Source organism: Danio rerio, chromosome 8 (genome assembly GCF_049306965.1).
Source record: "Danio rerio strain Tuebingen ecotype United States chromosome 8, GRCz12tu, whole genome shotgun sequence".
Taxonomy (NCBI): Eukaryota; Metazoa; Chordata; class Actinopteri; order Cypriniformes; family Danionidae; genus Danio; species Danio rerio.
Genome location: NC_133183.1, coordinates 59,175,423 through 59,203,383, shown reverse-complemented (window position 1 = coordinate 59,203,383; position 27,961 = coordinate 59,175,423). Strand labels below are relative to the sequence as shown.

General features: G+C 38.5%; 1 protein-coding gene across 2 annotated transcripts; it reads left to right on the top strand.

The window, feature by feature from the left end:
• Positions 1-20: 20 nt before the first annotated feature.
• On the top strand, positions 21-27,961 carry sypb (synaptophysin b). 2 transcript variants are annotated; one of them, NM_001030242.3, is made up of 8 exons: positions 21-232; positions 4,699-4,764; positions 16,204-16,328; positions 18,096-18,294; positions 18,501-18,692; positions 23,162-23,300; positions 25,276-25,460; positions 26,945-27,961. In NM_001030242.3, exons 1-7 carry the CDS (start codon positions 215-217, stop codon positions 25,428-25,430), a joined length of 894 nt encoding a protein of 297 aa, NP_001025413.2. In that variant the 5' UTR covers positions 21-214; the 3' UTR covers positions 25,431-25,460; positions 26,945-27,961. The 2 variants fall into 2 exon arrangements, 1 of the variants encoding a protein (NP_001025413.2); XR_012383673.1 differs by lacking the exons at positions 23,162-23,300; positions 26,945-27,961 and having other exon boundaries at positions 177-232; positions 18,501-18,877; positions 24,941-25,460.

Sequence of the window (27,961 nt, the reverse complement as noted above, 5' to 3'; positions counted from 1 at the left end):
GGTGCATCATTAGAGGCTGATGATGGTCGTGTGAAGGAAGCGTGTCGTTTCCTCAGAGCAGCCCGTCAGATCATCCTGAGCGGGTGTCATTATTATAAATAGAGGATCGTGTCTGTCGGAGCGCAACGTTATTTTACTCCTGCGGTGTGACCCGGATGTAGCGGCGCTTTACCTCCACTCGTCTGATCCTCTTATCAGCGGCAGGGCGGTCGAGATGGATGTTGCCAACCAGGTAGGGCTTTCAATCACAGCTATTCACCTGATAAATTTTAGATAGTACTGCAAAACTGCTCCCACTTGTTCTCGTGTGAAGATAAAGGTAAATAGACGTGCTGTTTGGCGGACTATTCATTCTGACAGGACGAATAACGAGTTTAAAGGAACGGCGGACCAGGACAAGACATACCTGGGCACGACGTCTCGATGACTTTCAGAGAATTCCTGCTAGATGCCATCAAATAAAACGCCAGAGAAAACATCATTAGTGATTCATAAATGATTGATAAATAACAGTGGGATGTATGCAGTGCTTTGCGCCGGTGATATTTACTGTGCGATATTAGAAATTTTAACGGTCGTTCGAACAAATGCGCAAGTATTTTCAAACGAGTGATTCACATTATCCAAACTGGATGTTCACAATGAAAACATGTTTATTTTCATGCTGCTTTTGAGAGATGATGCATAAAAAGCCGTCTCTGTGATGCTTATATTTATTCTCACTGATGTCCAATTGTCTATTGAACCGGTTCTTTTTAGTGATTCGAACGAACCGATTCGCGAAATCACTCGACGGTATAATTGATAATTTGATTAATAATACTAAGTGATTGATAGTTTGAAACATAAACGGTCTATTTAAACGAATATTAAAATATAAATGCTTCTGTTATTGACGCCTTCAAATATATGAACGAACTAGCTCTCCAATTCAAGAGAACCGATTCGCTAAATGACTCGGAACTCAGATTTAGATTTTTATTTTAGACAGCGTTTATTAGTCATCGCACATTAATAAAACAGGCACATCATACATGGGGATTACATATGGTATAATATTTGCACGGAGATTAAAAGAGAAAGGTTACGATGAGTGTGCGACACTGTGACCGCATCACAGTCTGCAGTGCCGCATTCACCCGGTGCTCTCTGGCCTTCTGCCCGCTGTGCGAGTCAGATATATCGGCCTGGAGCCTGTAAACGCTCGCCAGTTGCACTTTCATAAAGGAAACGTTGAGATAAGCAGCTTTGCCTAATTCTAATGCTTGTAAAGTCTCCCTCTGCTCTCGCGTGCGCTGCGGCGGGCGGCTCAGTCGTCATCCGTGACGTAAGCAGGGGGGGGCTGTCATGTTATTAGTGTGTTTTGAGGGAAGGCTGAATAGCGCTGCGCGTCTGCATTATCCACCATATGCGACTCAGAAGAAGGAATAAGCTAAAAATATTCTGCACCACACAGCCAGACTGAGGCCAGTGTGGAATGAGAGAGGTGCTTGGTTGTGTTGAACCTGTACGTCAAATCTTGTACATTTTGAATGAGTTTGTTTTTATAATGTTCTGTCATGCTGTAAAAGCTGGGGTTTACAGTCTTTAAGATACCACAAATGTCCAAATATTCATCAAACATGCAATTCAGCTATATTTTGTCTTGTGACAATACCCAATTTACACCGTGAAAAATAATAATAGGCTGTTACGAATGAGTCTAAATAATTTTTATTTACAATATTACACCAGCAGGCACACAATGTCATGAGACATTTATATTAAGTTAGATTTTCAAAATTCTATGTCTACCCAGCATCTAAGGACGTTATTCTGATGTCCAATAACGACCTCAAATGATGTTGATATTTGGTGGATTTTAGGTAGTGTTGGAAAGTGACCCAAATCAAACGTCGAGCCAACATCATATAGACATAAAATACCGACATTTATTTGTCAGGTATGGCAACCTAAATCCAACATCTGATAGACGTCATAGTGGACACGTCCACACGTTGTCAAGCTTTAACATCAATAGACGTTGATATTTGGTTTTGAGATTGCATTGGAAAGTGGCCAAAATTCAAAGTCTGTCCGACGTTGGACATTGACATCGGTCTGACATTGGATATTGACGTCAATCCGATTTTCATTTCCACCCAAAATGCAACGTCCCCACAATGTTGGAGTAAAATGTCAATCTGATGTCATGTTGATGTCCTGTGCCTGTTGGCTAGTTATATTATTGCATTGCTTCTACTACGTATAGTGCTATATTTATTCTTTGTTTACGTATTGTTTAGTTATTTGATTTATTTAGGCATATTTGAATCTTATTTTATCATATATTTTAATGTTTTCCCTCAATTTTAATGCCAAGCACCTGTAAATTATAAATGAGCAATTCCAGCATTTTGAATGTGACATTTGCTGTAAAAACTCAAAACATAAATTTGCATAAAAAGTTTACGTTAACATTATTTTAACTGTTTATATTTTTGAAAACAACTGACCACAGAGTTATACGAGCAGAAAAAGATCAATCTGTACACATTTTTTACATTTTAAACGAGGAAAATAAACATTTGTTACGGATGTGACCAAAAAAATATCCAAGTTAACAGTATTTACTTTGCAGAAATTCTGTGAATTAAACTGCACAACCCAAGAGAAACAATGCTAATCAAAAAGGATAAGAGTCTGCTCACTATAGAACAAAAATTGTTGGTTTTATTTTATTTAACATTTTTGCATTTATGAGGGAAAAGCTTCGTTATGGATGTGACAGATGTAAATTGGCATTTGTGGGACTTTGGTAAATCAAATAAAATTGTTTGAAAACATTGACAGAAATTTTTTTGAGTATTTTTAAAGTACTATAAAATAAAAGCTTACACAAAAAATGTAGAAACGATTTCGCTATTTTGGTGAAAACTTGGCAAGATTGACATTTGCATGGAATTCCTGAAATGCTTTATTACAATTGTAGTTTATTTTTTAAAGTTAATAGAGTTTAAGCATAAATTGCGGTTTTATCATTTTAAAAAACATTTAATTAAATTAAACACATTTTAGTAGATATTTTTGGCCTTTTGTCATATAAGCAACTTATTGCATTGGGTGGGAGGCGTGCTTTGGCTCAAGGCCTTAGGCTGAGTTCCTTAGTGTCCCACCCGAGATGATATACAGCGATATCGCACTGCTACGAGTGTGATATTGCATTTATACAACTGTTTGATGGCAAAATCATATATATAAAAAAGAAAATCAAACACGGGAGATTCTCAAAAACCCTTTTGTAAGAGTAACTACTTTCTTCCGCTGTTCATAGATGCAGCTAACGATCAGAAAACGTTACTAGTTCACTAATGTCACTTTAGAGCTAGTATTTTAATGATTCTCTAGCACAATCTCTAAAATAATAACAATTTCGCTCACATTTTAAAATTATAAGGCTGAACAAAATGGAAAATGCCACCAGTCTAGTGAGATTTCCCAGTGTTTCTCTGTTGCAATCGGGAGATCACAATAAATAACGCAGAAAAAGTCAGAGCAAAGCAAACACTACCAGATTACAATGGTATAAATAGAGCACTATAAAATACAAGAGAGATGTAGCTGTAGTTTGAAATGTATGCTGAGAAAATGCTGTTTTCTCCCCTAAAGCCTTACGTTCCATTAACATGGGGTGTCAGCGTCAACGCTTGACTGAAGGCATGTCTGAAGTAGGGGCTGACGCGATCATCATAGCAGCGTCAGCCAATGAAATTCAGTCAGCAATGGGCCACTGTCTAGCTAGTGTATTTGCATACAGCGATCTGATTGGCTGACGCTTGAAAAGCTGAGCTAGTCCCAACTTCTGCAGCAAGCAACGCCTCTGAAGCGGCGCCGACAGATCCACAATGCAGTTCGACAATGCCTGACGTCACCCTTTCAAAGTGAATGGGAAGCGTTAATGCTGACGCCCTGTGTGAATGGGGCATTATCATGCGGTCTCTTTCGCCACCTTGTAGCGGAACGACTACCGGCTTTACTCTGCCCAGTATGACAGGCTGATGGCTGCCAATGCGCTGAATCTCTAAAGTTTTTAAAATAAAATTTTAAAATAGGCACTACCCTTATAAATAAACTGCATAGTTGCAATCTAAACAACTATATTCTCGCCTTAAAAGGCCTCAAAAGTACATTATGTTGTCCAACAGCTGCAATATTTGTCAAACTGTAGTCCTCTGATTGCCACACATGTGGGTGGAGTAATACACAAGGGTGATGAGGCTGTATAAGTGCTATCGAAGGCTGTTAGCCAGTCAGATTTGAGAACCAGACAGAACTCTTGTATATATATATATATATATATATATATATATATATATATATATATATATATATATATATATATATATATATATTTCCAACACTTGTCTTATTTCTTATTTGCAGCTTATTGCATTTAATATAAATATAAACAATATTAGTATTTAATTACATTTTTAGTGCAATTAAATGTCAAAAACATTACATTCAGTTCGCACTAATAAAATAGTATAGTATAATATTTATTTGTTTGTTTGTTTATTTATTTATCATGTATTCAATCTTATCCATGAGAGCCATGCTAAAGTCTACCCTTTTTTTTTACAACAGTAGCTATTTCAGATTTATTGGTCTTTAGCTCAGTGTTTTTGTTTGTTAACGTTACACATTTATTTGTTTTAGTTGGTCGCCACTGGGCAGTTTACAATCGTCAAACAGCCATTAGGATTCATCAAAATCTTACAATGGGTGAGTAATTACGTTTCTCTTTACTTAATGTATCTCTTTGGGCATTTGGACTTGCGGCATGAACACTGTCATTTTGCAGAAAGCACTGGTATTTTCTTCAGAGTGCAAATCTGGTCTCTCTTGATTATGGCTGGCAGTAAACACAGCACATGCACAGTTTGTGTGGGAGGCTGTGAACAGTCACTGCTGTCGCTTACGTAATCCACTCCCTGAGAGAAACCTGCAGCAGCTCCCAGCCATGGTCAAGACAGACTGTAAATCAGCACTGTCCACTATAAACCCTCTGAGCAGTTCAAGCATCTTTATGCATGTGTGAGCTTTCATAGAAGTGTGTGTGTGTGTGTGTACAGTATGTGTGTACAGTAGAGGTGTGTGTACACTATTTTATTAAAAATCAAATCATTAAAAAATAAGATATTACTAAGGGAATATTTGTATTATGATTTGCAATTGTTATGGTTTGTTATTTCACGTCAGTGCACCAGAAAATGACGCCTGAGGTGTTTTCTGTTAGTGGACAAAACAGTATGAAGTTAGACGTCTGTAGATTTAACAGCTTGCACTTTATTTTATCGTGATATGTCATGCCTTTAAGCCAAGTTTGATCTAATTTCCACTTCAAAGCTTGTTCTAATGTGATCTTGGTTGTTTCCCAGCAAAATATCTGTCCAAACAGCAGAGTGATGCCAAATCCTGTGGATTAAATAATGCTTTATTTCATAGAAACGCTTTTGATGAAATCACTCGATGCTGAACATTATTACTCACAATATTTAGGAGTTCTTGTAAATGTTTTACAAATCAATACATTTAAATAGATGTTTATATATTACAGTATCACATACAGTAATACATTTTCCATTTGATGATATTACAATTACGACTGCACAATATATTGAAAAATTATCGTTATCGCGATAATAGTATATAGCAGGGGTTCCCAACTGGTTTGGCCATGAGACCCACATTTTTACATGGTCAACAAGCCGCGACCCAAATCTTTAGGAACTATAATATAATTTTAGGAATTATAATTATTTATATTTATTTGTGAACATACACAAGTAGTGACAGATAAATTAAAAGAAAATCACCAAGACTTACAAATAATAAACTATATTTTATTGCTATCATTTAAAAAAATGTATGAAATTATAGAAATATTACAAAGTAAAAACAACAAATACTGTAAACAGTGGTTAGGGTAAGGAAAGGTTCAGTTATGAACTAAACTGAACTGTTAATAAAACATGTTGTCTGGTTTCTAAATGTCGTTTTAATTACAAGGTTTCATGCTCTCTTGTGAAAGCTCCTCGCTACAAATGACACACTGAGGCTTTAAGTATTTTTTGTCGTCAATATATGTAAATCCATAACTTACATATTCAGAGTCGTACTTGCGCTTCGACATATTTGTTGCTATAATTAAATTAAATTTCACATGTCAAACTGTAGGGTTGTCACGTGCGGATTTCAAAATAAAAGTCAAAATAAGTTAAAATTAAACTTTTGTCATTTTTTTGTTGACTGCAAACAGTAGGTTTGTACCAAGGTTTTTTACATAGCTATTTGCTATTTGTGGCCTTCATGACAACTGTGAGGACAACTTTTGTACAACCCCAAATCAGAAAAATTTGGCACAGTATGAAAAGCTTTACTTTTTTTTTAAGTTACCTTTGCCAAGATCATTGACACTACCCTATACCATCACAGACCCTGGCTTTTGGACTTGTTGCTGGAAGCAGTCCGAATGATCCTTTACTTCTTTGGTCGTGAACACACGGTGTGCATTTCTCCCCAAAAATAACTCAAATACTGATTTATCTAACCACAGTAAACGTTTCCACTGTGTGATGGTCCATCCCATTTGCCTGCAAGTGCAAGTTTATAGCTCTTCTGGACATTGTTAACATAGGACTTCCTGTTAGCACAGTATAGTTTTAACTGGCATTTGTGTATGTAACGACGTATTGTGGTACTAGACCAGGGATGGGCAAACTTGATCCTCGAGGACCAGTGTCCCTGCAGAGTTTTGTTCCAACACTAGTCAAACACACCTGCTTATAGATATTTAGTGATCTTAAAGACACTGATTAGCATGTTCAGGTGTGTTTGATTAGTGTTGCAGCTAAACTGTGCAGGACACCGGCCCTCCAGGACAGAGATTGCCCACCCCTGTACTAGACAAAGGTTTGCCAAAGTACTCCTGAGCCCATGTGGTAATATCACTAATAGATGAATGAGGATTCTTGATGCAGTGCCGCCTGAGGGATTTTAGATCACGGTTGTTCAGCTTAGGCCTGCGCCCTTGTCCTTTACACACTGAAATTCCTCCAGATTCCTTGAATGTTTAATTATGTTATACACTGTTGAAGATGAAATATCCAAATATTTTCCTATCTTTCTATGAGGAACATTGTTGTTTTTTAACATTACAATAATTTTTAATCGCCATTTCTTTGCTCCTAAAGCACTAGACCTGTCTTGGATGCTGCTTTTTTACCAAATCATAATTACAATCACCTGTTGACATCACCTGTTTCACATCACATCATTATTTAGCCAATTTATCTGATTACTAGCCCTAAACTGCTTCTGTCACAGCTTTATTTTTTTGGAATGTGTTGCAGATCTGAAAACAGGAAAGCATTTATATTTACAAATGAAATGTAGTTGACCAGACAAAACATGAAATATTTTCTTTTCATATCGTCTGCAATGAAATAAAAGGCAAAGTAAATTTAGAAATCATTATTTCTTTTATTATTTACGTTTTCCATACTTCCCCAACTTTTTGGGGATTTGGGGTTGTATAACTTATCAATTCATATTATATTATGCCTTAAATTCTACATAATTAATGGCGTTGCCACCCATCATGTCACCTCAGCAAATTCTAGCCGCTGAAATTGGCATGCCTGCCGTGTTTGTGCTTTGGTTTTATATGGTTTGTGTGTGTTTTCAGGATTAAATCTTACTATTATGAATTACTTTGCCATCTTGTGCAATTAATACTACCCCAAACTGAGTGTGCCTCACACAGGTGAGTGGGTTTGACAAACCACCTGTAGAAAACTCTTTCATCTCTAACACTTTAAACCGACACTTTTGCACATTTGCACGTTCTTACAAGCAGCAAAAACACTGTGCATTTATGAAGTGTGCTTTACACAGGTGAGTGGGCTTGACAAACCACCTGCAGAAACACTCTTCTCTGTCTAAAAACATAAATACATAAATAAATAATAATAAATAATACAATAAAAACACTCCCCCTTACTCTAACCCTTAATCATCTAAGCACTAGCAGTTTGTTTGTATAGTTATCGCTTCTTTTATGTACTACCTCTTGTTGAATTGTTGAATGCCCCCTTAATTGCGAGTTGCGTGGGATAAAAGTGTCTGCTAAATTGCTAAATATAATGTAAATGTAAATGTACTAACATTCTAAATAAAGTATGGCCTATATTTCTTCCAATGAGTGATATTTTTTATACATTTTTAAAAAGGATATAAAATCAGGAATTCTTTAGGGAACAGTTGTTTTTATTATGTCAGTTTTAATTTAATACAGAAAGGATACAACATTTGCCTATATTGTAAAACAACCTCGAACAGAAGTTAAAAGATTGCTGTAAAAAAACAATAAATAAATAAATACAAACACACATACCTACAAAATAAATAAATAAACAAACAAACAAACAAATAAATAATGTTACACCAAATAATGAATAGAAGTTAGGTTGGTAGAAATAAATAACTATTACATCTTGAGATCAAGTACATATAAACAGAAAAGTCGTACATTAGAAGGTAGAGACAAAAGATTTAACAATATCAAAAGCTATAATCCAAGACTTTCGACTGAACTCCATGTATGCACGCTGTTGAAAGTTCCACACAAATAATATCCAGCAAAGATAGGCCCCATTGACATTTCCTCATAATATGAGGAGGGATCCAGCGACAGACCAACATTTTCCTTGCAGCTGTGAAGGCAGCAAAGAGTACTTATGTTGCATTGTGAGTGACATATTAGAAAAATTATTTAGCGAAAAGCATACTGGAGTCAGTTCTACATTTGTCCTAACAAAAATGAAGCATCATGAGCCAGCTAATACCAAAAAGAATTGTGCAGGACATTCTCAATAATAATGAAAATAAGTGCCAACTGCCCTCTGTGAACATAAATTACAATCTGGGAAAGGTGATAAATGCATATAAAATCGTTTTTTTAAGTGGATAAAAAGAGTCCATACAATAGTTTCCAATGTATCGTTTGATGATTTGGATTTTTGGAGAAGGATGAAATAGTGTCCAAAATTTAGTCCAAAAACAAAGATTGTATATCTCCTCTGATATCCTTAGATCAAACAGTAGTAATAGAGATAGTGGTTTGTTGGAATTTTTAGGAACCTATATGATTTTTAGAATAGGTTTTTATTTATTTAACCACTTTCAAGCTATGCTATGAATAAACAGTCATGCTGGTCCTTTATTGAACCAAAAGCAAAATGATTGCTCTTGAGCATTTGACTTTCTCTGATTTTTGTCTCCATATGGATTTATCTGTTCTGTTGCTTTCTAGCAAATCAAATTCCTCAGTGCTCATAATAAAGCCTTTCCTTTCCTGAAACAACCTCAGACAACCAGTAATGAAGTGCTGTGTTCATTACAACCGGTTGCTTGTTTCATATTACAGGGATAACTATTTGTCTACTGAGATTCACAAGTTGTGCATCTCAGAGCATTTTTCTGTCTCTCTGCTATATGGCTGTATTAATTATTAGTATTGTTTTTCCAAACGAAAATTATGCAGCTGTAGAATTATTATTATCACTATTATTATTATAATTACCTCTATCATTGCATATCACTTTCCTCTTCCCGTCCTAATTTTTATTTTAATTATTATTTTTATTATTATCATTATTACTATTATTATTACTGCTATCATTATGACTATTACTATTTGTCCTCTTCCTGATCTCCCACGCTCCTCCTTATTTTTATTATTAATACATTTTTGTTAATTTGTTTCATTTTTGTATTATTAATACTTTTACCATCTTTGATTATTCTCTGCATTATTGTTCAATTAGCACTGATAATACTAATGTACTTTTTTGTAGTTTCTTTACTTATATACTTCCAACCCCTCTTTACCTAGTTATTAGGGATGTAACAATGTTGTAAATACCGTCATACCGCAATAGCAATTTCTTTCAATATTACCGTGGTTGTGACTCAATAAAATCATAGGTCTTTTGGTGAAGAGTTTGCTCAGGTGAATGGAGCGAATGGGAGGTAGCGGACACTACAATTTTCATCAGCCCAGGTGTGGCCATCATCCTTTGCGGTCTGTTGTCGCTACTGATCCAGTAATGCAGAAATGGAGCGTGCTGCTAGTAGCGGCAAAGAAAAAGAGCTAAAAGTGGTCGAACCTAAAGTGGGTTTTAAATCAGATGTGTGGAAGCATTTCAGTTTCTCTCTAAAAAAAACAAGAAAGAAGAAAAGGTGACAGAAAAAAAGGGTATGCAGGCACTGCCAGACTGTGCTGAAATACAAGTCAGGGAATACGACTAACATGATGGGGATTCTTTTAGTCAAGGGGACAGCAGAACACAGCACACTGCTCAGATTGATGGAGACATTAGCCCTTTTCACACATACAGACCTTTCCGGAAAATTGCCGTCAATTTTCCGGAAAGGTTGTATGTGTGAACAGGTCCTTTTTGAAAATACCGGTAAATTCGTTCTGGCTATTTTCCGGAAAGAGAAGTTGTAACATTACCGGCAATTTGCCGGAATGCTGCGCTGTGTGAATGCAGAAGAAAGATTACCGTAATAAGCACGTGCACGTCTAGAACGTGCTGACGTGAGACGTCTGCTTTAGCCAATCACAACAGTCAGACGCATTTACGTCCGCGCGGTTTGTGAGAATAAAAGCCTTTGAATATTTTTCCAGACACATTTAGCTGCTAGAAGTTAGTCAGGTCACGTTTATATGTTCTTCTTAATGCCACCTCTGTAAATAATCATCGATGAGATGCTTATGATAAGCCGTTGTTTGTTTACCTTCAAGCTTTGCGTGTGCCTGTGAAACAGCCTGTGAGCGCCTGCACACGCACATATTATGAACATCTCGACATGCAAAAGTGATCCTGCGAAAGTTGTTCACAATATTGATCATCCACAGAGTTTGTAATTTAGTCAAATGTTTACAAATACAAGCGCAGCCGTTTAAAGCTCATTTGTGGTGAATGATGTCAGAATTTACCGGTATTTTGGAATGGATGTGTGAATGCTCTTTTCCGGAAAATTTCCGTAACGTCCTCACCTGTGTGAACAGCGCTTTTTTGAATTTACTGGTAAAGTCGTTCTGGAAATTTTCCAGATATTTACCGGTATCACTGTGTGAAAGGGGCTATTGACTTGTACCACCAAGAGACCTCTATCTCACTCATGGCTTGTCCTTTCGAGTGGTGTTTTTTTTTTTTACATGGTTTAATATTTTTTGTTATTAAAATTTAATTATTTAAGTTCCTGTTTGAAAGTTTACAGATGGATAATTTGTATGTCATTGATCTGTTCAGTGTTGAGGTAACCTGAACATTTTAGCACTTTTTTGAGTCTCTTCAATAGTTTTGTTTTTCCTTTAAATGATTCAATAAATACCGTACCGTGCCATTCATACCGAGGAATTACCGTATCGTGACATTTTGATACCGTAACATCCCTACTAGTTATAATTACTTTGACACACACACACACACATACAAATATATATAAATGGCAACACAGTGGCACAGTGGATAGCACGTTTTCCTCACAGCTAGAAGGTTGCTGGTTCTAACCTCGGCTGGGTCAGTTGGCATTTCTGTGTGGAGTTTGCATGTTCTCCCCATGGTTGGGTGGGTTTCCTCCGGGTGCTCCGGTTTCCCCCCACAAGTCCAAAGACGTGGTACAGGTGTTAGGTACACCTTACTAGTACCGGTTGGACCCCCTTTTACCTTCAGAACTGCCTAATCCTTCGTGTCATAGATTTAACAAGGTACTGGAAGTATTGCTCAGAGATTTTACTCCATATTGACATGATAGCATCACGCAATTGCTGCAGATTTGTCGGCTGCCCGTCCATGATGCAAATCTTCCCTTCCACCACATCCCACATCCCAAAGGTGCTCTATTGGATTGAGATATGGTGACTGTAGAGGCCATTTGAGTACAGTGAACTCATTGTCATGTTCAAAAAACCAGTCTGAGATGATTCGCGCTTTATGACATGGTGTGGTATTCTGCTGGAAGCAGCCATCAGAAGATGAGTACACTGTGGTCAAAAAGGGATGGACATGGTCAGCAAATACTCAGGTAGGCTGTGGCATTGACACAATACTCAATTGTACTAATGAACCTAAACCGTTGATACAAGGCAGGATGGTTTCATGTTTTATGCTTTCATGTTGTTGACGCCAAATTCTGCCCCTACCATCCGAATGTTGCAGCAGAAATCGAGACTCATCAGACCAGGCAACGTTTTTCCAATCTTCTATTGTTCAGTTTAGGTGAGCCTGTGCGAATTTCAGCCTCAGTTTCCTGTTCTTAGCTGACATGAGTGGCTCCCGGTGTGGTCTTCTGCTGTGTGATCTTCTGCGGTCCAAGTCCTTTAAATCACCTTTCTTCCCCATTCTGATTCTCGGTTTGAACTGCAGCAGATCGTCTTGACCATGTCTACATGCCTAATTGCATTGAGTTGCTGCCATGTGATTGGCTGATTAGAAATTTGCGTTAACAAGCAGTTGGACAGGTGTACCTAATTAAGTTATGGGTGTATATAGTGAAATGTTTTTTATTGTGAACGCTATTACAATACAAATTGTTACACATCGTAATTTTTATTGTTGTTTTTTTTACAAAAAAAAGAAGGGAAAAATAATAATAAGGGATAAAAAATGGAAAGTACAGTAATAAAAATGTCCAAAAAATTAGAACCAACTGAATGCAGTCATTCAACAATCACAATCAAATGTTCTGATTTGCTGTAATGAAAGTATTTATTTACAATTAAACAGTATAACTCAAGATGATAATAGTTAAAACAAATAAATAAATTACTAATAAGTTACCTAATTAAATAAGTTTGCCACTTTTTGAGGAAATTAGTTTTCCCAGTCTAACCTTTTCCAACTTTAGAAAATACATGGTGTCCACAAGCCATTTCCAATGAAGTAGAAAATGGTGCCTTGCTAATAATGAGGTAAAGGCTAAAATATCAAGTGTTTAGAGTTAAACTGTGACCAAATCTTTGGAACCCCAAAAATGCCTACGCCTAAGGTCGCTGGTTCAAGACCCCGCTGGGTCAATTGGCTTTTCTGTGTTTACATGTTCTCCCCATGTTGGCGTGGGTTTCCTCCAGGTGCTCTGGTTTCCCCCACAATCCAAAGACATGCAGTACAGGGGAATTGAATAAACTAAATTGGCTGTAGTGTGTGAGTGTTTATGGATGTTTCCCAGTACAGTAATATATATAAATTGAATATAAATATATTTAAATTGACTGTTCATGCTTTTAAAAGCATTCACTTATATCCCTGTTTTTAAAAACAATATGATTTGAGGCCTCTGAAACACAGTTTGTTGTTCTGTGCATTAATAGCCAAAAATAATAAAAGCTTTTTGTTAAAAAAAGTGTTATGTGTGTGTAAACAAACACCCCCTTAGAAGGCAACTGCCAGTTTGTGTATGTGTGTGTGTGTGTGTATAGATCGTGAAGTGTAGTAGATCGGCACAGCGTGTGTAGTGACAGATGGTGAAGCACCTCAGAAAGATTAATAGCCGGATTTTCTATTCAATCGGATCTTCCTGCAGTGAGGGGAGGGTGTGGTAAAAATACTCTGACCAACTAATCTGTGTGTGTGTGTGTGTGTGTGTGTGTGTGTGTGTGTGTGTGTGTGTGTGTGTGTGTGTGTGTGTGTGTCTGTGTGTGTGTGTGTGTGTGTGTCTGTGTGGGTTTGAGCATGTGCACCATTGAGACACCAGTGCAGTCACTAGGTGTTCTATAATTAATTCTTTAATTCCAATCAGTTCACTAATGATATTATGATAATTTGTTAACACCTAATGTCTGTCAGCTCATCTTATTTGCGTATTTGCTGCATTTCTTCACACACACTGAATAAGGTGTTGTCGGTGGTGTGATACAACAGATGGCAAATCAGCTTGATATAAAAGCATTTCATTACCTTCTCATTTCTGTATTCTCTATTGTACAGTTGAAGTCAAAATGATCAGCCCTCCTGTGAATTCATTTTTCTTTTCTTCTTTTCTTTCTAGATCTGTGTTTAAACCCCTTATAAAGTGATTTTTGCATTTCAGGATCCCTTTAAGTAATTAATGATTTTTTAACAATACCAAACAAAATACCTGACCAAAAGTGACACAAGAGGCATGCATATTGTTAAAAAAGATGATGCATTTTAAATAAATGCTGTGCTTTCTATTCGTAAAAGAATCCTGACATCAGGGGTTACCACAACAATTGTGGGGAAAAAAATTGCAGCTGTTTGCCCAGTTATGCATAATATGGAAATATGGCATCTTGAATTTGCTTTTTTGCAGCTTCAAGCACTTTTAGACTCTAGATCACAGGTGTCAAACTCAGTTCCAAAAGGGCCGCAGCTCTGCACAGTTTAGTTCCAACCCTGATTAAACACACCTGATCAAACTAATTGAGTCCTTCAGGCTTGTTTGAAACCTACAGGTAAGTGTGTTGGAGCAGGGTTGGAACTAAACTGTGCAGGGCTTCGGCCCTCCAGGAATTGAGTTTGACACCCCTGCTCTAGATGGATAATAGTTTCAAAATGTTAGAAACTCATCCAAAAACTATTATTCCCCTGTTGCATATATTATGTAAATATGTATTGTAAATATGATATTTATTATATAGATCCATTGAACATGGACTGTAAATCTATGGGCTCTATTTTAATGGTCTAGGCACAAAGTCTAAAGAGCAGGGCGCAAAAGTATAAAGGCTGTGTCTGAATCCACTTTTGCTATTTTAAGGGCAGAAAAATACAGTCTGCACCAGGGCACATTGTCTAACAGGATTGTGTTTATTCTCTTTAATAAGTTCTGGATGTGTTTTGAGCATAACGTGCATTATACCAATCAGAGTCTCATCTCCCATTTCCTTCAAGAGTCAGTTGTGTCGCGCCATGGTCCATTTGCTAGACATTGTAAGTGGATAAATTGAATGCTTCACTAGCGAGAAAACAGTTAAACAGAGCATCTGCAGCACGAGAATAAAGAACAAGCCTCCTCCATTCAGCCTCTTTACTTTTACTCTTTACTTTACTCCTTTACGTTCATGGATAGGGAAACAATGTTGTTGTACGCACTCCGCTGGAGACATCCATTAGCCTACATATTTAATCTTAGCCTACATATTTAATCTTGTTTGTTCAGTGCGAAATAGTTGTTTCAAAACTATTTCTAAATTCAATTCTAATTTCCAGCAAACTAGTAAATTAACAATAATAACGAAGTGTGAGTTATATCCAAACACACGTGCTATGCCCCATATGGTGCAAAACCCAACAGGTGGACAAATCCAAGCTTGTTTTTATTAAAACAAATATAAATATGCATATAACAAATAATACTAAGAATAATAATAACATTATACAAAAGCAAATTGTCGTGAATAAACTGAAAAAAGCCCCCCCCCCCCCCCCCCGACATGAAGGTGGCATGGAGGCAGTGGTTTTTATATTTATGTAGAAAATAATCATTTTTGTAATATTTTAATCCTTTTTCATGGCGGTTCATTCCGCTGTGGCGACCCAAGATTAATAAAGGGACTAAGCTGAAAAGAAAATGAATGAATGAATGCTTTTTTTATTTGTAAAGATATTTGTGTATTGCTGTACATTCTGTGTGTATTAAGCAATGAACGCATTTAAGGCGCACAACTAACACACTCAGTGCTGGACTTTAGAGCAGCTTTCAGCTGGTCAATGGCAAGGTCTGTTTCAGTTTCTCAAAATAGCAACAACCCAACAATGCGCCTTAACACACCTCCTTTCTAGACCAGAACACCCATGAGTCCACAAAGTGGTGCAAATGGATTTGCTATTTAAAGAAAGTGACACAAAACGAGAAAATTACAGTTGCACTGGTCTGAAAATAGCAACACGTCGTGCCAAACACGTCTTGCACCTTACTGCACCTGGTGATAGGGTCCTATATATCTCACACTGTACCTTTGTTTTCTTTTTTTGATGTTTTTATTTTAACAAATCTCTTTTAATTTTACTAATGAAATATTTGGATGTATATGTTTTTAAATTTGATAAAATTTGACACAGGTTAAAACTGGACAGCCGTTCTGCACATTTATTCACTATGTATCTGTTTTTTCTTTCTCTTTCCCAGTTCTTTGCCATCTTCGCGTTCGCCACCTGCGGTGGTTACTCTGGAGTGTTTCGTATGAGCGTGGAGTGTGAGAACCGCTCAGAGAGTGACCTGAACATTGAGGTTGAGTTTGCGTACCCGTTCAGGTCAGTGTTACACTGCCATTCCTGTACAATCAGAACAAGCACAAAAACACAATGCTAAATTAATATTGATTATTGAGTTAGCTGTTAGGCGGCTCGGTGGCTCAGCGATTAGCACTGTCGCCTCACAGCAAAAAGTTCACTGGGTCGAGTTTCCTCCGGGTGCTCCGGTGTCCCCCACAGTCCAAAGATATGTGCTATAGATGAAATGGATTAACTAAATTTTTCGTAGTGTATGTGTGTAAATGAGTGTGGATGGATGTTTGCCAGTACTGGGTTGGGCTGGAAGGGCATCCCCTGCATAAAACATATGCCAGAATAGTTGGCGGTTCATTCCTCCATGGTGACCTCTGAAATAGAGACTAAGGGTGCTTTCACACCTACACTTTTGTTTCGGAACGTATCTCGTTTGCCCAGTTAGCGCGGTTCGTTTGGCATATGTGAACAGGGCAATCGCGATCTGTTCCAGGCCAAAGTAATCGCTCCGAGATCGCTTGAATGAGGTGGTCTCGGCTCGATTGAAACGAACCCTGGAGCGGTTCAATTGCAGTGAGAAAGCGATCCGATCCGAGCGCGGTTATATCACAGTGTTTTATGGATATGTAATAGGCTTACGACTATGAGTATGGCGGGACATTTCGCGAGTCTCCGGATGCCTGCAAACGAGTGATGATCTCCCAGTCCTCAAATAGGCATCGTCGCATACCCTTCTCACTCCCCCCCACCACATCTCTCCTCAGACACGTCACGCGCGCTCCCTGTCAATCACCACCAAACCACCACCACCTCTCCTGACAGCTGCAAAATAAACCCTGACACTCTGACCACTGTAAGGAGAGTTTACTCGACTTGTTTTAGCTCTTTTGGTCCGATTAGAAACTTTGCAGTGTGAAAGCGAACCGATTCAAGAGCAAAGAGCAACAATGTAACAATTGTAATCTCTGTTTCGGAACAACTGAATCGATTCACAGGTGTGAAAGCACCCTAAGCCGAAGGAAAATGAATGAGTTACTAAAGGCTCCTACACACCAGGACGTTTTTTGTTTGCGTTTATCGTCAGCGTTTTACGAGACGTTTTTCAAACCCAATCGATTTTCACTGTCGTCAAGCTACTGACACCCGCTTGTAACACAGAAGAAGTGATGGAGCGGAAGTTCACACGCTTGTTGTGAAATTTACTGGTGACTCGAACAAGCATGGATGGTTCAAGCAGCAGCTCCAGCTCTAGCGATGAAGAAATGATTATTGTTTACCAGTGCAATAAGCAGCTCCATGTTCATATCGCCTCTGGGCATCTTCTTCAATGTGCGCTCGCATTGACAGTTTTGCGCTTGAGCGCCTCCAAGTGATGTTTACGTTAACTTTAGCAGCTCGGTGCACGTGAACAAAGGTGCCGATCTGATTGGTGGAGAAGGTTTTGACGCCTCGCGTCAAAACAAAAAAAACGAGCATGGGGCATTTTTTTAAAATGACACTTTTGCGCCTGGCGTTTTGCGCGTTGGTGTGCACAATTACATTGACGCCCTTTATTTAGTTACGAGGCGTTAAACGTCGACAGAAAACGCGAGCAAAAAACGTCTCAGTGTGCACGGGCCTTAATGGGTTTGAATTACCCAGTTCACTCATGCTGCCTTAGGTCAGATGTACTGTCAGTTTTTAATCTACATAATAAATAGAGCATAGTAGACATTGCTATTTCTGTGCAGAATTTAGTAAAAAAACATCTTCGAATTGCCTCAACAGATGTTTACCTTTTGTGTTTCTTCACAGACTGCACCAGGTATGGTTTGATGCCCCTACGTGTAAAGGATCAGAACCCGAGCGACTCTTTCTGGTGGGAGACAACTCTTCCTCTGCAGAGTTCTTCGTCACCATCGGCGTCTTCTCCTTCCTTTATTCAATGGCAGCCATTTCTGTGTACATCTTCCTGTTGGAGAAATACCGCGAGGGAAACAAAGGAGCTCAGGCTGTGAGTCTTCATGCAGTCTCCATATCATGAGCCAGAGAGGTGTCTTGTGAAAAGGGTTCATTATTCCTAAAGATTTCCACTGGAGGAAATGTCACAGCATAACAGGATGTTAATGAAAGCATAATAATAGGTTTTTATTATTATCTCATTATAAGATTGTCGTGATGAGTATTCCACAGTAATTCCAGCTTGTTGTTGTTGTGTAGGATTTCGTTGTGACAGCGGTTTTCACCTTCATGTGGCTGGTGAGTTCATCGGCGTGGGCTAAAGGTCTCTCAGACGTGAAGAGAGCCACCGACCCTGATGACGTCATCAACCTCATCCCTGCGTGCGAACGAGAGGAAAACCGATGCAAAGAGCTGCACGAACCGGTGGTGTCTGGCCTGAACACATCTGTGGTGGGTACAGGTGTTTGAACGCTCATTTTAATTTAATTTAAGTGATTTTAATGCTAATCTTGAAATGTACAGAACTTTCTCTTTTTTAAATGTTTCCCAAATGTTGTTTAACAGAGCAGAGAATTTTTCACTGTATTTCTTAGAATATTTTTTCTTCTGGAGAAAGTCTTATTTGTTTTATTTTGGCTAGAATTTTTTTTTTAACCGTTTTAAGGTCAATATTATTAGCCCCCTTAAGCAATATTTAAGCAATTTTGATAGTCAAACCATCGTTATACAATGATTTGACTAATTACCCTAACTTCCTTAATTACCCTAATTAACCTAGTTAAGCATTTAAATGTCACTTTAAGCTAAATACTAATGTCTTGAAAAAACGTCTCGTAAAATATTATGTGCTGTCATCATGTGGTTGGCAAACTGAAGCAGGATTTCCAAGGCAGGAATTTTGTCATGTTTGAGTCATGTTTGTTCTAAACATTCATTCATTCATTTTCCTGTCGGCTTAGTCCCTTTATTAATCTGGGGTCGCCACAGCGGAATGAACCGCCAATTTATCCAGCACATGTTTTACACAGCGGATGCCCTTTCAGTTGCAACCCATCTCTGGGAAACATAAATACACACTCATTCACACTCATACACTATGGACAATTTAGACTACCCAGTTTACCCGTACCGCAAGTCTTTGGATTTTGGGGGAAACCGGAGCACCCGGAGGAAACCCACGGGAACGCAACATGCAAACTCCACACAAAAACGCCAACTGACCCAGCTGAGGCTCGAGCCAGCGACCTTCTTGCTGTGAGGCGACTACCTACTGCGCCACTGCATCACCCCTTACTACTTCTAATTGTAAGCTAATATTTCAAATAATACTGCTCATTCAAATCTCACACCACATACTAAATTCTGTTGGTTAAAAATATTGCAACCTTTCCTGCTCACTAAGTCTTTCTTTATATGATTTAGCAGCTTTCACATATTTTTTTTCAGTGGTTTAGACAGTATAAATTGGAAAAAAAGCTTTATATATATATATATATATATATATATATATATATATATATATATATATATATATATATATATATATATATATATATTCATTCATTCATTCATTCATTCATTTTCTTGTCGGCTTAGTCCCTTTATTAATCCATTCCACAGCGGAATGAACCGCCCACTTATCCAGCAAGTTTTTTGCGCAGCGGATGCCCTCCCAGCCGCAACCCATCTCTGGGAAACATCCACACACACATTCACACACACACTACGGACAATTTAGCCTACCCAATTCACCTGTACCGCATGTCTTTGGACTGTGGGGGAAACCGGAGCACCCGGAGGAAACCCACGCAAAGGCAGGGAGAACATGCAAACTCCACACAGAAACGCCAACTTCGAACCAGCGACCCAGCGACCTATTTGCTGTGAGGCGACAGCACTACCTACTGCGCCACTGCCTTGCCCATATATATATATATATATATTAGGGTTAGGGTACATTATAGTACATTAACCATGCAAGTACAGCTAAATGACTGACTCAAAACCTAAGTGCAAACCCTCTATAGGGAAATAGCAGCTACTAACTGCATCATCCTTAATACAATCAGTAAGAACCGAAATTCAATTCATTTATTCTAATGTACATTTAGGATGCTTTCACAGATAGACTTTCGTTTTGGAACCTGTCTCGTTTGCCCAGATAGTGCGGTTCGTTTGGTTTATGTGAAACCACCAATCGTGCTCGGATCCGCGCCGAAACAACCGCTCCGAGATCGCATGAATAGCCGCTTTTCCACCATCGTGCTGAATCGTTCTTTAAACAGAACTGTTCCATTCCGTGCCAAACCGGGCCAGACAGCACGGATACGGTTTCATTTTCCACTGTCGTGCTGCGACAAAGCTCTTTAAAACATTACACAAAACGCATCAGTAGTTGCCTTGGTAACGCAAACGGCTCCCTTTGTTCAATTAAAGTTAAATAAGAGCCGAAACTATTTATTTATTTTTTTCATAAAAGCAAAAGCAACCATGTGACTAAACACTGTTATGCCGCTCTATCATATAGGGGTGCTAAATATATGTGCACCCTTATTTATTCATATGTTGCGCAGCTCTGGCTAAATTTTATTTGGAGGGAAAATTACCAAAATGTAACGTGATGATTGAAAATAATTGGAGGGGAAATAAATAATATTTAAAATCTCTGAACATAACAGAAAAATAAACAATGATAAGACAACAATAATAATGCATTTGCATTATAGTGGCAGAAATATAATTTTGGACAGGCCTTGTCAAAGGTGAGCGGGCACTTTCACTAATAAAAACACAGCACTTAAATTATTTCATTTTAAACAATTATTTAAATTACACTGCGTTTTTATATAAAAAGTTGATAATGATATAAAATATACTACATTTTGATGGTAAAATGAAACCAATTAAGCGATGGCTGTTATTTGTTTTACTATTCAAACATTAAATAACGAATGCAGCAAGTGAAAAAAAAAACGAATATGAAAATATATCGCAGGATTTAAAGCATATAAAGCACTATTATATCTAGCAAAATGATGCTCTATTATCTTTTTATTTTGATCATTTTATTTTTATTATTATAATTATTTTTGTGTTCATAATTAACTAACAAGCTGTAGGCAAAATATTGCTAGACGTTTTAGAAAATATTTGCGTAGCTATATTAAAGATCACCACTAAAAAAAAAAAAAAAAACACAGAAACATGTTACATGCCTCATAAATGTCATATAACTTATGTATAATTGAATCATATAATTGCCTATAGCTGAAATGATAAAAATTGCTCATTTTATTTTTATAAAACATTTGTAAAAACGTATTGATATTTTTTAAGTAAAAGCAAAACTGACATTTAAGAATCTATATTTATTTAATTCATTCATTCTTTTGACTTGTTTATTAGTGCATATGCTATAATATAAATCATACAACAGTACCTTGGACAGTTACAGTGCCGCTCCGTAAAGCTTTCAAGCAAAGTCTTTTGGACGGCCGACATTACAACACGAACACGCCGTCCTTCAGGTGGTCTCGCCGGTAACAAGCTGTCCTGGCTTTGAATTTAAAAGTGCAATTATTTCCTCGTTGTTAAAAGAGTCTGCAAGTTCGTGTTCCATGGATATAGTGATGTTGTTGTGGAATTTGGACATCGACGATGCAAAGCGTGACTTTATTCGCTTTATTCGATGCGCAGCAGAAAAAAAAAGTCAGCAGCGCAAGTCGCTTGCATGTCTCTCCCGGATCAGAGAGAGTTTTGTGCTGTGGAATACAGCGCTGCGTGCAATAAACTCACATTCAGGCAAGCGATGTAGGTCTGTATTCAAGTCAATAAAATAATAACTTTAATGAATAAAATATCTTCGTAAGAATGTGATGAGTTATTCACTTCTCTTCCAGAGACTGCTCTATGGTTTTAAAATCCTTTTCAAATATCGTTTAGACCTGGATCATTATTTTATATTAAATGTACTGTAGTTTATTGAGGATGTCTGATGACTAGCGCGCTTCTGCTGAGCCAGCTGTGGTAGCTTAGCAACCGAGTCGCGACGTCAACACACAGAATCTGTCAGCACAGTTCAGCACAGTTGTCTAACCGTGCCGAAAATTCCGGGCCAAGAACGGTTTGTAATCGTGCCGCGCCGTTCCAGGCTCAGTGGAGAAACAACCGTAACCGTACCGAAGTGTTCTTAGAACGGTTTGGCACGATAGTGGAAAAGCAGCTAATGAGGTGGCCTCGGCTCGATTGAAACGAACTCTAGAGCAGATCGATTGTAGTGAGAAAGCGATACGATCCGAGCCCGATTATATCACTGTGTTTTATGGATATGTAATAGGCATACGGCTATATGAAGAGAGAATTATGAGTAGGGCTGGAGGTCATTCAACAGACATCCCAAGTCTTTCGGAAGATTCCGGAGTCTCCTACAAATGCACAGAGACTCCCAGATGCCCGCAAATGAGTGATAATTCACCCCTCCTCACCACATCCCTCCTCAAGTGGTGCTCACTGCAGAGCCTCTTGGGCAGAGCTGAGCTCCAGCAAGGGGGAGCTTGAGCTCCATCATCTCCTTCTTTGCACTTGTACGAGTGATATCACTGGGGGTTGGGGTTAGGGTTGAAGTGGGTGTACGCATTAAAATAGCTTATAGGAGGAGGAGCGAGAGCTCAAGCTCCCCTTCGCTGGAGCTCAAGTGGCTCTGCAGCGAGCTGTGTCTCTCCCTCCTCTCTCTTCAGACACGTCGCACGCACCTTGTCGAACACCACTAAACCCCCCCCCCCAACAGCTGAGCGAGACTGCAAAATAAACGGTGAAACTCTGACCAGTGTGAGGAGAGTTTACTCACACGTGACTTCTTTTAGCTCTTTCAAATACATGCATTTAAGTAACTCTCTGGCTAATTTCTGTGGTCCCTGCAGGCATTCGGGTTCTGTAATGTGATCCTATGGGGAGGCAACCTCTGGTTCATCTTCAAGGAAACCGGCTGGATGGCGGCTTTCGCTGGCACCTACATGCCATCTGGAGAGAAGCAGCCAGCTCCAGACTCCTTCGGCCAGGGTGAGCCCAACTGAAAACTCATGTTAACTGAATTACTTTGCACTTAGTTCTTATGTTCATCATAGATAGGAGCTTGTGTATTATCACTGCAAAGTTTACTAGCTGTTTTATAAATGTAGAAAAGGATTGGTTTAATGTGAATCTTATGATTACATGTCTATATTTGGGACTATAAAGGATTTTGGTGACCCCTTGCAAAAAGTTTTCATTGGTGAAGATTAACCACAGCTAAAACAATACAGCTAAAACGCCGTCTTTCAGATGTGACGTTAAACCAAGGTTCCCAAGGACTGTCTGTGGTCGTTAAAAATACAAGGATGTCCTTCATAAAAGAGTAGGGGTTTAACCCTGGCGTCCTGGCCTAATAAGCCCACTGACCTCTGTCCATCCCATATCATAATTGGCTTCATCACTCTGTCTCCTCTAAACCAATCAGCTGGCGCAATATGGCTGCCGTCCAGGTGGATGCTGCACACTGGTGGCAGATAAGGAGATTCCCCTCAAAAATATGTAAAGCGCTTTGAGTGCCCAGAAAAGCGCTATGTAAATGTTAGGAATCTTTAGAAATGACAAATGGGTATCACAGCGCAAGATTCAATAATCTGTCATAACCAAAAATGCATATTGTGTAATCTGAACAGGGCTTTAGAAAGAAACAAACACATCACACTGAATTAAACATGAACTGCAAGACTGAAATAGAAAGTGGAATGAACTATCACATAATCTTATCATATTTTAACACCAAATTAATATCTGTTAACACTAGTAAATGGCAAACTTTCAGTAAATGCTGTAAAAATGTTAGTTCAGGTTAAGTTTATACATTAATTAAATCTTATTTTAAAGCATGACGATTTGTTATGTATTCAATTCAGGTGAAATGCCATTAATTCATATTGAAAGTGTTACAGTAATGAGAATACAAAAATTTGAATGGAAGTTTAACACATATTTGTTTATTTACAGTTGAAGTCATTAAAAGGCTTAATTAGGCAAGTTAGGGTAGTTAGTGTTTTGACTCAAGGTATCTCAGTGTGGTATGGAAACAGCTCAAACCAGGACCGCAAAGCACTTCAAAGAGTTGTGCGTTTAGCTGAGCGCATCTCAGGGTCTGCTTTCCCCTCGTTGCAGGACATTTATATTAAACGCTGTAAGAATAGAGCTGTTAAAATCTGTAAGGACTTAAACCATCCTGACAATTATCTATTCACTTTGCTTCCATCTAGAAAACGTTTCCGTAGCTTGATGGCAAAAACTGAGAGACTTAGGAGGAGTTTCTTTCCCCAGGCCATCAGGCTGCTAAATTCTAACCTGGTGTTACACATTACGTGATTTTTTCGTATTTATCATTGTAGTAGTCATATTCATAAGTACATCATATTGCTGCTATTCTTATTACCTTGTATAATTTTTTGCACATCTTTTTTTTTGCACACTTTTTTTTTTTTTCTTTTTCCTTAATATTTAATTTTTGTTTATCTATACTTGGAGCGGACCTGACCTACATTTCACTGCTGGTCATACTTTGTATAACTATGTATGTGACAAATAAACTTGACTTGACTTGATTTGATTAGGCAAGTCATTGTATAGCAGTGGTTTGTTCTGTAGACAATCGAAAACAAACATTGCTTAAGGGGGCTAATAATTTTGACCGTAAAATAGTTGTGAAAAAGTTAAAAACTGTTTTTATTCTTGCTGAAATAAAACAATAAGACTTTCTTATTCTTATATAAAAAAATATTATCAGAAATACTGTGAAAATGTGCTCTGTTAAACATCATTTGGGAAATATTTGAAAAAATTCACAGAAAGGCTAATCATTTTGACTTCAAGTATATATAAGGCATAATGCCATTGCAAATCATGAAACTGAATTATCCTGCGGATAGGCTGCTTTTGGAGAATCAAATTGCATTATTATTCTTTAAAGTGCTATCATCATGTTTAATAATTTGCTGTATTTGACCAGGCTATGGACAGGAAGGTTATGGACAGGACCAGTATGCCAGCTCTCAGGGTGGATATCAGCCTGACTACGGCCAGCAGGGTGGATATGAAGGCGGTGGATACAATCAAGGAGTGTATGGTCAGGGAGAGCCCACGTCCTTCTCCAACGAGATGTGAATCCGGCCTGCAGGCTGAAGCTCTGCACTGGTACGTGACATTCTGTTTTTTTGTCTACTTTAATACAATGATGGCATACAATGCGGCACAAATATCATCTGATGCCACAAACTGGCCACAAGGTCTTGCATATCTCCATGACTATCTTGTGGGCCGTGTGCACAGTGTTCTGTGCATTTTACATACCTGTCAACATTGGGATGTGAAAATAACAAATTGCAAAATTGTCCTAACCACCTTTGTTGTTGTGTTTAGGGGCTTCACATGAATGGTGCGACCCATATTTACATTAGCAAAAAGCCCACCTCCAGCAACGCAGGGGGTGTTGGAATGTTCTAAGGGGTGTTTGTGTCTAAAAAGTACACAGCACTCAGGAATAGCTTTTAAAAAAGAGCTTCCTCTTTCATGTTGCGATAAAATAAAACAGTTTTCATGCCAACTTGCTACTGTAAACAAGAGTTTTTCTCTAGCGACAGATGCTAGAGGTCATGGTCTTTAGCCTACTTGTTAGAGCAACCGACTCCCATGCAAAGAATCACCAGTTCGATCCTACCTCGAGCCAGATTGGGTGCAGTAGGACAGATGGGTTACACGTGGGGGCTCGTCCGGGATAGGAGTGAGGTTTAGGGAGATGAGTATAATAGAGTCTAGCTAGCGAAGTGCTATGCAGGTAAACCTCACTCCTCTGGCCTCTAAAGTTGCTCTAGCAACAGATGCTAGAGGTCATGGTCTTTAGCCTCCTTGTCAGAGCAACCGACTCCCATCCAAAGAATCACCAGTTCGATCCCACCTCAGACCAGAGTGGTTGCAGTAGGACAGATGGGTTACACGTGGGGGCTCGTCCGGGATAGGAATGAGGTTTAGGGGGATGAGTATAACAGAGGCTAGCTAGCGAAGTGCTATGCAGGTAAACCTCACTCCTCTGATCTCTAAAGTTGCTCTAGCAACAGATGCTAGAGGTCATGGTCTTTAGCCTCCTGGTTAAACCACCAACTCTCATGCAAAGAATCACCAGTTCGATCCCACCTCAGACCAGAGTGGTTGCAATAGGACAGATGGGTTACACGTGGGGGCTCATCCGGGATAGGAATGAGGTTTAGAGGGATGAGTATAACAGAGGCTAGCTAGCGAAGTGCTATGCAGGTAAACCTCACTCCTCTGGCCTCTAAAGTTGCTCTAGCGACAGACGCTAGAGGTCATGGTCTTTAGCCTCCTTGTTAGAGCAACCGACTCCCATGAAAAGAATCACCAGTTCGATCCTACCTCGAGCCAGATTGGGTGCCGTAGGACAGATGGGTTACACGTGGGGGCTCGTCCGGGATAGGAGTGAGGTTAAGGGGGATGAGTATAACAGAGGCTAGCTAGCGAAGTGCTATGCAGGTAAACCTCGCTCCTCTGGCCTCTAAAGTTGCTCTAGCGACAGATGCTAGAGGTCATGGTCTTTAGCCTCCTGGTTAAACCACCAACTCTTGTAAAATGAATGCTATTATATTGTTTTCCTATTTTTTTTACAGGTCGCAGCAGGAGGACGGTCACATGATCAGCAAGCAGAAAATCTACTATTTGTTTCCGCTCTCTTCAGTGGGTTTAAAGGGAAGGGGAGGGAGGGAGTAAAGCACAAATATTAGCAGGGCTCCTAATAGCATCATAACCACAGGGAAACGCGTTGGACTCAGGAGGAAGTGACACCCATCAAATCCAGATCATACATCCTATAATGATGAGGAATAAACTTGAATATTCTACCAAAAAAAACAAACAAAAAAAAACGAATGAAACTTATGATGTATATGTTACATACAGGGAGCTGTTTGAATGAATTCTATATAAATATTATAATATAATTATAAATATTATAGTAATATTATACTGAATGTGTTTGTCTGTGTGGTGTAAATATGAACTATATTTCAATAGGTATATACTGTATCGTGAATTGGAACTGTCGCTTTTTATTTCGTGATGTCACTCGTGGTTATTTTCCGTATCTTAACATTATACCAACGTTATCGTTCCACCCACAGTAACAAACCTGACCTTAAACCTTGTATGTTTGTGTGTGTGTGTTTCCTTTTTTTTATTTGTGTGAAGCATTCGGGTTTGTGAGAACACAAAGTAGTTAAGTCAGTAGTCTTAGATGAATCTGCTAGGGAGAGAAAAGAATGGAAAGGTCTCAAAATGTGAACAAATTATGGCTTAGAGATTTATGTTTTGGGTTTAAACGTTATCATATGAAGCACATGCGTATTATTGATGCTTGTAGGACATACTGTATAGTGAACACTTAGTCATGGGTGCTCCAGTATTTGATGTTTTTTTTTTTCCAGTGCTGTGAAACACCACTGATGCTCTTATTCAGACATGAGTGTGAATGATCCCTTTATAATCTTGGTGTGTTTTTTTTTTTTTTTGTTCGCACTGAAAAGAGTGTTTTAATGCAGTCTCTCTGCCTTTCCATGAAGGTCCAGACTGCTTTCTTTCTCTCCCTTATTATATCATCTGATAATGCAAAATAAAGACATGTTAGAGAA

Coding starts and splice junctions, on each gene's coding strand:
- sypb (NM_001030242.3), top strand. Junction 16,329..18,095: donor GAGTTTGCGTACCCGTTCAG/GTCAGTGTTACA, acceptor GTTTCTTCACAG/ACTGCACCAGGTATGGTTTG. Junction 18,295..18,500: donor GAAACAAAGGAGCTCAGGCT/GTGAGTCTTCAT, acceptor GTTGTTGTGTAG/GATTTCGTTGTGACAGCGGT.